General features: G+C 56.5%; 1 protein-coding gene across 1 annotated transcript; it reads left to right on the top strand.

Moving 5' to 3' along the window:
• Positions 1 to 6,018: 6,018 nt before the first annotated feature.
• Positions 6,019 to 7,814, top strand: LOC306816228 (maestro heat-like repeat-containing protein family member 7). The gene is made up of 5 exons (XM_079332702.1): positions 6,019 to 6,101; positions 6,340 to 6,487; positions 6,717 to 6,904; positions 6,987 to 7,124; positions 7,683 to 7,814. The coding sequence occupies exons 1-5, from the start codon at positions 6,067 to 6,069 to the stop codon at positions 7,702 to 7,704; spliced, it is 531 nt and encodes a 176-aa protein (XP_079188828.1). The 5' UTR covers positions 6,019 to 6,066; the 3' UTR covers positions 7,705 to 7,814.
• The last annotated feature ends 1,766 nt before the right edge of the window (positions 7,815 to 9,580 follow it).

Below are 9,580 nucleotides of genomic sequence, written 5' to 3'. Positions count from 1 at the left end.
CCCAGTCACTCCCAGTACCTCTCAGTCCCCTCAATTCCCCCAGTCCCTCCCAATTCCCTCATTTCCCATTCCCAGTCCCTCCCAGTCCATCCCAGTCCATCCCAGTCTCCCCACTTCCCATTCCCAGTTCCCCCAGTCCCTCCCATGGCCGCTGCCCGGCCCATCCGGCTCACGGGCACCGGCGCTGCCGGCCCCGACCCCCGGCCTGGGGAGACCCCAAAATAAACACGGGAAACCCAAAACAGAGAGAACCCCAAAAATACAGAGAACCCCCAAATACAGAGACACCCCAAAAACAGAGACCCCAAAATAAACACAGGGACCCCAAAAACAGAGACCCCAAAAACAAAGACCCCAAAATAAACACCGGAACCCCAAAAATCAGCACGGGGACCCCAAAAACAGAGACCCCGAAATCAGACACTGGGACCCCCAAAAACACAGAGAACCCCCAAATACAGAGAGACCCCAAAAATAGAGAGAACCCCAAAAACAGAGACCCCAAAAATCAGCACAGGGACCCCAAAATCAGCACGGGGACCCCAAAATAAACACAGGGATCCCAAAAACAGAGAGAACCCCAAAAATCAGCGGGGGGACCCCAAAAACAGAGACTCCAAAATCAGCACAGGGACCCCAAAAATCAGTGGGGGGACCCCCAAAACAGCACAGGGACCCCAAAAACAGAGAGAACTCCAAAATCAGCACGAGGGACCCCAAAAATTACAAAGAACCCCAAAAACAAATACAGGGAACCCCAAAATGAGCACAGGGGACCCCAAAATAAACACAGGGAACGACTCCAAAAATCAGACCTCAAAAAATAAACACAGGGAACCCAAAATCAGAGAGAACCCCAAAATCAGCACAGGAACCCCAAAAAATACAGAGAACCCAAAAATCAGCACAGGGACCCCAAAATAACCACAGGGAACCCCAAAAATACAGAGACCACAAAAATAGAGAGAACCCCAAAACCACCGGGAACCCCAAAATAATGAACCCCAAAAATAGAGAGAACCCCCCAAAATACAGAGAACTTGAAAATCAGCACAGGGAACCCCAAAATAAACACTGGGAACCCCAAAACCAGAAAGGACCCCAAAAATCAGCACCAGAAACCCCAAAAAACAAACACCAGGAACCCCGAAAATACAGAGAGCCCCAAAAATACAGAGAGCCCCAAAACCAGAGAGAACCCAAAAATAGAAAGAACCCAAAATTCAACACCAGGACCCCAAAAACACAGAGAACCCCAAAAAATAAACACTGAGAACCCCAAAAATACAGAGACCCCAAAAATACAGAGAACCCCAAAGAAGAGAGAGAACCCGAAAATCAGCACAGGGAACCCCAAAATAAACACTGGGAACCCCAAAAACAGAGAGAACACAAAAAAAATACAGACACAGGGAACCCCAAAATCAGCACAGGGGACCCCAAAAATATAGAAAACCCCAAAAACAGAGACCGCAAAAATCAGGACAGGGAACCCCAAAAATACAGAGAACCCCAAAGCAGCATAGGGAACCCGAAAATACAGAGAACCCCAAAACCAGAGAGAACCCCAAAAAAATACAGGAACCCCAAAGCAGCACAGGGACCCCAAAATAAACTCTGGGAAGCCAAAAAATACAGAGAACCCCCCGCGCGGAGTGTGCGGCTCTGGAGCTGCCGGGGCCGGCCGGCATTTCCTGCGGCGCGGCTCCTTTCCGGAGCGGGGGCTCCGCTCGCCTCCTCTCCTGGGCTCGGCCCGCGGCTTTTCGGCACAGCCGGCGTCTCTGCTGGGCTGGGAGTGGGGGGTGCGGGTGCTTTGTGCCTTTTTAGCCTTGTTCTGCCTTCGTTTTCCGCTGTTTTATTCCCCACTGTGTGCAGTTTTAGGGTTTGTTTTTGCTGCCTTTTCCCCTGCTCTTTCCCCCGCGCGTGTTTGGGGTGCAGCAGCCCCGGGAGGGCTGTGCCGGGCTCGGTTCGGGCTCGGTGCCGGGGCGGGTCCGCACGGCTTCCACCGCCACCTGCTCGTTCCCAATGCGGGGATCTAACCCCTGCAGATACAGATGCCCTACTGCAAAAGTTTCTCTTTCCCTTCCCCGCGGGCGGCATTCCCCCCTCTCCCCCGTTCTCGGGGCACTCCCGGTTTCCCCGCGGGGTCACGGAGCTGCCGCCGCGTCTGCAGCCCGAGTGCTGAGCCAAAACAAAACAGAACAGAACAAAAACAAACGAAACCAAACGAAATGAAACTAAACGAAACGAAACGAAACAAAAAGAAACGAAACAAAACAAAACAAAAAAAGAGAAAGGGTGATTTTTTTTATTGTTTTACTGGAGGAATTCAAAACTATCTGTGTGCACTGTGGCACAGTTAGAATGGTATTGGCTTTTAGTATAATAATTAGAAATGTATATACCCAACAATATTTAGAGGCCGATAATGTTTCTGCCCCCTTAATTCAGGGGACCCTTTATTCAAAATGTTTTTAATTAAATGCCAGTAAAAGAGCAGTTAATATTTAAGCGTGGACAGAAAAATGCTGTTTACCATAAAACATATGTGTCAACATTTTCATTATTTATACCTTTTTAGTACTTTCAGAATGATTAAAGCTGTACTTTGAAAAATCCTAATAAAGCTATACTTAATAATTGCAATTACCATGATCTATGCTCAAATCCAAATTACATAGAATCACAACATACTTATCACATCCTTTACAATCCCTTCATTAAAAACATCCTGTTCACAGATTTTTCGGAATTTTTAGTGCCTTTTTTTATGAACAGCATTAGGGTTAGTTACCTCTGTAACTTGTAAGAGATGTTGGTTTCTCTTCCTGTTAAGGTGCAATATTGTAATGTCCAATTGCAATCTATTAAGATTAACTAAGGCTAAGTTCTATTAGGTTAATTCTGTTCTATTTAATTTCTGTTAAGCTTCAGTATCACTAAGTTTAGACAATGTTCTGTTCCAGTTTTATTTTGATCATGTAATGTTCAGTATTAATACTGATTAACTGTGTTCTCTTAAGTGTGCTTTTTGTTCTACTGAAGTGATAATTAGGAATAAACCGGGACCTTTTCATTTTGCTGAACAAGGGTCTGTGTTTTGATTCATTTCTATCTCAAAGGCAAGTTCTGCTGCAACACTGTTGATTGCATGGTGTGAATTTACCCCTTTTCTAATAGGCATAATTCATAAGATATTAATGTTGGATTTGCAGCTGAATTTTTCCTATGTTTTAGCATGTAATTGTCTATGAGACACATGTCATTTTCAGGATATTTTCTTCTCTAGTTGCATATGCATCTCCTTTATCCAGGCTACCTCTCTGTTGTCTCATGATTGTCAGTATTTTCAGAGTTCCAAGAAATGAAAGCCTCTTCCAAACTGATGATCTTGTGGTCCTCGTGAGAGGACAGAGCACAGATGCAATCCCAATCCCTTACTGAAGCACTCCAGCAGTTTGTTGCCATCCAGACATCTCCATCCCAAGGAAAACTTTGGAGTTTTGGATGGGTTTGATTAATCTTTCACCCCAAGACCTTTACTCCTGACTTGTATTCCTAAGAAACTTGTTATTGAAAAGATATCAGGGATTCTCTTCCAGTTAGAGCCTGGACTCTGGCTCGGGCTCTGCCCAGATGGGAAACTGCCCACAGACCCAAGTGTTTCCTGCATCAAAACAATACTCGAGTCATTTGACTTGGCAATTTGACCCCATCAATAGAGATCTGGACCTATTTTTGAAGTGAGCTTGGGAATCATTTTCCAGAGATGATTATCCAATTCTGCACTGATTGGATGTTTATCAGCTGTTGCTGACACTGGAATTATGGTACAATGTTCTAATGCTTGGTAATCATCTAATTTCATGTTATTAATTATGTCTGTTATCATGCCTGGTTTTGATTGATATGTCTGAATTATCCCCCACTGCTGTAAGTTTCTGGTCTCACTAAACACATTGTTTTGTTATTCCCTTCAGTCACTGAGGGTACTTGGAGCACTCGAATGGGGACTGGGGAGTCCCTGCACCTTATAACTACATATTATATTACTGGCTTTTTGCAATATTAAAATGAATGTTATCTGTTTAATTTTGGTAAACCTTATTTTAGTTCTGTTATTAACAAAACTTAGAAATAATAGTATGATAAATATATTTCTCTTGGACTACAACATGGTGATTTTAAAAAGCTTTTGTTCATCTGAGTAGCTCGGAGAATGGTAAAAAGATGACCAGGATTTTCTTCACATTCTTGGATTATCCTACCTGGATGAATATAGGGATGACAACAACCAAAACCCCAGGGAAATCATTTATGGAGCCACAATAAAAGCTGATTTACAGGCTGGGGATGATTTTGAATAATACATGAAGGTCAATGAATACTCAACATGCTGATGCATTTAGGGAAGTCTTGTCTGAGTTAGTGTGTGCTCTTGGCTGAACTTCAAGTACCCGGAGATAAGAATCTTTTCTTTATTGTTTTTGTCTTTGTGTGGGTTTCGCGTGCTGGGGGAGGGGCGGATTTCGCCTGAGGGAAGCAACGTGAGGCCGGGGAGTGGGAGGGGCTGTCCCGCGTCTGGGGGCCTCCCCTGTGAGCTGCGGGGACCAATCGGAGAGCTGATTTAGTGATGGACAGCTCGGGAAACCAATCAAAAGTTATTTCGCTTTCTCAATTCACAGTTGATCAAGTTAACTAATCTCTCCTTCGGCCTCAGGCTCCCGGTGTGGTGCCGTGGCCTCTGGCCGGAGCCCCGGCCCCCGGCCCGGCCCCAGCTCTGCGGGGAGCCCCCGGCCCGGCCCCGGCTCGTGCTGGGACAGTTTCAGGGGCTGCCCCCGGGGCGCGCGGGGCTCGGCCATGGGGCGAGTGGGGCGACCGTGGAACGGACACGCGGCCAAACGAACACGCGGAGAAACGGCCCCGGGGGTTCAGTTGCAACAGCAACAGCGGCAGCAGCGGCAGCAGCGGCAGCGGCAGCAGCGGCAGCAGCGGCAGCAGCAGCGGCAGCGGCGGCGCCAGCGGCAGCAGCGGCAGCAGCGAGTCTACAGATCCTTTGGATTTCTTGTTCCTTCTCTTCCTCAGAGTCGCTTTCCCCGACCCTCTCCCTCTTTTCCCTTCTCCCCTCTTCCCGTTCCGGGCCATGTTCCGAGCCCGCCCCCGGCCCCGGGCGGGGCTGCCCCTGCCCCGTCGTCGGCCCCGTCCCCAGCCCCGCCCATCCCCCTCCGGTGTCGCCTCCGCCCGGCTCTCGCTGTCCTGGCTGTGGCGCTGTTGGCTGGGCATCACTTCTCTTTGGCATCGCTTATCCTGGCTCCAGCCCCAGCCCCAGCCCGAGCCCCAGCCCCAGTCCCTGTCCCAGTCCCAGTCCCAGTCCCAGTCCCAGTCCCAGTCCCAGTCCCAGTCCCAGCCCCAGCCCCAGACCCGGCTCCTCCCGGGGCCCGTGAAGGGCACACGCGGCGCAGCCGCTCCCGCCGCCCCCGCTGCGGCTCCTTCAGCCGGAGCTCCACCAGGGCCTGGGGCGGGTGGTAATGCCCGGCCCAGGACGCTCGGGGGGCGCTCGGGGGCCGTGTCTGGCCCCGGGCCGAGCGCTGACAGCCGCGTGTCGCCCGCAGGGGAGTCGCAGGAGGCGTTGCAGGAACGGTACCGGATGGGTTCCCTGCTGGACAGCGGCGGCTTTGGCAGCATCTTCCCGGTCACCCGGCTTGCGGACGGCACCACGGTGAGTGGCAGGGGCGGAGGAGGAGGGAGAAGGAGGGAGGAGGAGAAGGAGGAAGAAGAAGACGAGGAAGGGGAGGTTGGAGCGCGGCGTGCCAGGCGGCGAGCTCAGCCTGCTGCTGCCCCTTGGCTCGCAGGTGGCCGTCAAGCGCATCCGGCCCTGGGGCGATCTGGTGAGTGAGCGGGGCCAGAGGCTCTCATGGACAGCACTCCAAATCTTTCCTGTGCCCCTTCCAGGTGCCAGACACGGTGAGGAACATTCACCAGAGACTCGTGTCCTGTGGAACTGTGGATGCTGGGCTGCAAAATGACCTTCTGAGGCTGGCTGAAGAACACCCAGCTAATGTGGTGATGAGCCTCCTGCGCTGTGCCCCATTGTGTGACAGGTATGCGGCACAGGTGCCCTGTGAGCTCAGGCTTCACTGGCCTGTAGGGCCATTGCCCTGCACAGCCTGTCCAGTGGGGTCTGCCAGACAGGCAGAGAGCTCTGGGCCCCTTGAGCCACCCTGTTTGCTGATCCTTCTGCCATGCTCCCTCCCTGCCCCTCAGGGCACGGGGGCTTTGTCACCTGGCCCCACTCAGCTGCATGGGGCTTGGTACTGATGCACAGCTCTGGTCCCACAGAGCTGCAGCCTTGATGTGGAAAACCATCGGCTCATCGGGACCAGCAGTGCAGAAGGTGCTTCCAGAGCTGCTCTTCGTGATGGAAGACAGGCCAGTGTACAGCATGTTCTTCATCAAAGAGGACAACGAGGCCGTCTTTGCACTGGCAGTGAGTTTCTGACACTGGCCTTTGCTTGCCCTCCAGGTCCCCTCTCCAGCAGCTCTCCATGCTCTGCCCAGTGCCCTGCAGCTCCCAGCCTCGGGCACTGGGCTGAAGGCTGGGCTAGGGACAGGCTCAGGGGCAGCAGGCCGGGTGCTCCCCCTGTGTCTCCCCTGGGGCCCTGCCACACGGACACCTCGGCACTGAGCACTGCCTCGGGCTGCTCTGTCTTTTGCAGGCAACTCTGGTGCTCTGGGTGACTGTCCACATGCCCGAGTGGCACCACACAATGGTCTCTTATTCTGCCCGTGTCTTCGTGGCTCTGCTCTTCCAAATCTTCAGCACCACAGAGCAGATGCCACAGGATGTTGAGAACTTCTGGACAGCGTGCCGGGAGGAACACCGCCTTCCCAGCAAGCCCAACAGGTCCCAGTCACCCTGTCCTTCCCATGCCCTTGTGGCCAGGGTCACTGCTCCCAGCGTGACCTGGCCTTTGCTCTGGCCACAGGTTTGCAGTGCAGACCATGAAGGCTCTGCTCTGCCTACTGGGCTGTGATAAGAAGCTGGTGGCTCTGGAGCGCAGGCGGGTCTGGGACACCCTGCTCTGTGCTGAGACCCAGCACTATGCAGTGGGGCTGCTGGCCAGGTGAGTCCCCCTTCTCCCCGCTGCCAGCATTGGTGCCCTGTGCCCGGAGTGCCCCACACGCTCCCCGTGGTCGTGGCCAGAGGGCCTTGGCACCGAGGGACGGCCGAGCAGCCTGGAAAAGGCTGGGAGAGGAGGGCTCCCAGGAGCAGCCGCCTCCCAAAGGGCCCACGTCCCCTCACAGGGTGCTGGGCAAAGGTCCCACACCTCTGTGAGTCAGTCCTGGGAGAGGTTTGCCCGCCCGGCTCAGGGCTTTGGTGCCTTTCTCCCCCTGCCAGGGAGATGCGCCGTGGCTCGAGCCCCTTGTGTTGCGGCATCGCCAGGCACCTGCTCAGCCTGCTCATCGGGGGGCAGCCGCGCTGGGATCTGCCGGCCCTGGCGTTCTTTGTGGAGGTGAGCCTGAGGGCCAGCGCTGCCTGGCTGAGCTGCCTCCCAGCTCTCTGGCTCTGGGAGCCGCAGCCGCCTGGCACGGTGCGCGCCCGGTGCTGCCGCCTGGGCCCGGCCCTGGGCAGTTCTGCACTCCCAGCGGCCGGGTCCCTGTCACTGCCCTGTGCCTTTCAGGTCCTGCAGTGCCTGGACTTGAGCAAACACGGGCACAGTGCCCTGTCGGTCATGTCCAGGCACCTGCCGAGCGAGAGCAGGGACAGGCTGCGCCTGGAGCTCAGAGGCCTCGTGGTGCTCAGCAAGGAGCCCTCGCTGGTGAGAAGGGGGCAGTGGCTGAAGCCGCGCTGGCATCGTGGGGCTGGGCAACGCTGCCCCTTGGGCTTGCCTGGGATTCGGCAGCTGAGGCAGCTGCTCCCAGCTCTCTGCCTCCTGCTTCAGCTGCCCGAGTGCCTCGGCACAGGCCTCTGGCCTCTGGGCCCTGAGGCAGCTGCGTGGGGTTGCAGGGCCAGGGCCCTGTTGGTGCTGCAGCCCTCCAGGGCTTCACAGCACAGCCTTGTGTTGCACACAGAGCGGAGGAATACGCGGCATCTACCAACACCTGGTGGAGCAGCTGGGTGATCCAGATGGAGAGATGGTTTGGATGACCCTCTCTGTGCTCGCCCACATGCTCCAGGAGAAGGACCTTAAGATACCCAGCGCCACTGCCCAGAAGCTGGCTGAGCCACTCCTCCCACACTTTGAGAATGTAAGGTTCTGTGTCCACAGGCACTGGACACTGCCCGGAAACTTTGTGCCCTGGGCAGTTTTGGGCCTTTGCCCCACTGGGCCTGGACTAGTCGGTGCTGAGCTCTTCTCCTTTCCTCCAGGACAACAGCCACGTGCAGCTGCTCTCCATCCAGGTCTTCAGCAAAGTGATGGAGCTGGTAGTGGAAGAGGGGAAAAAAGCTCTCACGAGAACCGTGAGCCAGAGCCTGCTTCCCCTCTTCTTGCACTGGCATGATGAGAACCGGTGCGTGGCGAAGGTGAGGTTTTGTGTCGTGCTGCTGCATCCCTGGCAGGGGCTTGGCTGCCTCTTCCCCTGGTGCCTCGTGGGCTCCAGCCTCGCCCTGGCCTTGGCACAGGGACGTGGGTCCCATGCCCCAGGCTCTGGTGCCACCTCCGGCTCTCTACTGCTCTCCAGGCCTCTGGCAAACTCTGCTTCATGCAGCACGCTTCCTGGGGAGGAGGGATCTGGAGGAGGTGCTGAGCCAGCCGTGGCGCATGAAGGTTGCCAAGTGCCTGGTAAGGCCAGCCTGGAAGCCCCAGCCTGCAGGCTGGAGAAGTCCCCTGCCCCCGGAGCTCAGCGTGTGGGGCCGGCAGCTGTGGCCCTGCCCAGCGCCGCAGCCAGGGCAGCCGCAGCCTGCACCCTACACAGGGGCTGCTCCCTTCGCTGGGCCGCGTGGGCTCTCGGCCGGGCTCCTCCGGCCCCGAGCCGGGTGCCCTCGGAGTCCCGGCCTGGCCTGGCCTCGGGGCTGTGCGGGCCGGGGAGGCCGGGGCTGGGCGCAGGGAGCGCCCGGCCAAGGGGCAGAGCCCGCGCCGAGCTTTCCCTCCTGGCGCTCTCCGCAGCTGCTACAGGACGAGAGCCGAGCAGGCCGAGCACCTGCGCTGGGCCCTGCCGTGCCTGCAGAGCCCGCAGCCGCGCCTGCGACAGGCGGCCCTCAGGCTCATCGGTGAGCCGCCAGCCCGCCGTCCCTCCCCGCCTCCGGCCCGGCTGCTGCCCCGGCAGCGGGAGCCGGGCCCGGCGCGGTGCAGCCCCGCCTGCCCTCGGCGCTGCCGCCGCCCTCCCGCAGCCGTGCCCTGGGGCAGCGCGATGCGCCAGGGGCCCGGGCTGAGCCCTGCCCGGGGGACGAGGCCGTGTGGCCGCAGGGCTGGCAGCGCCCCTGGGGGGCAGCTGTGCCGCTGGGGCCGACACGGGCTCTGTGTTGCCAGGGCTCGCCGGAACGCTCCTGAGGGGACATGAGGAGGAGCTGCAGGTCCTCAGCGAGGGTGAGTGAGGGCAGCCGCCCTCGTGGCAGCGGGGCCGCCGGGGGAAGCTG

Source organism: Erithacus rubecula, assembly GCF_903797595.1.
Source record: "Erithacus rubecula genome assembly, contig: scaffold_450_arrow_ctg1, whole genome shotgun sequence".
NCBI classification, from domain to species: domain Eukaryota; kingdom Metazoa; phylum Chordata; class Aves; order Passeriformes; family Muscicapidae; genus Erithacus; species Erithacus rubecula.
This window is presented reverse-complemented; position numbering and strand designations above follow the sequence as displayed.

What these genes read in the sequence shown, in the direction of transcription:
- LOC306816228 (XM_079332702.1), top strand. Translation starts at nt 6,067, where the DNA reads ATGAGCCTCCTGCGCTGTGCCCCATTGTGTGACAG. An exon ending in CTTCCCAGCAAGCCCAACAG is followed by an intron (nt 6,905 to 6,986) that starts GTCCCAGTCACC and finishes CTCTGGCCACAG; the next exon opens with GTTTGCAGTGCAGACCATGA. An exon ending in GCAGTGGGGCTGCTGGCCAG is followed by an intron (nt 7,125 to 7,682) that starts GTGAGTCCCCCT and finishes TGTGCCTTTCAG; the next exon opens with GTCCTGCAGTGCCTGGACTT.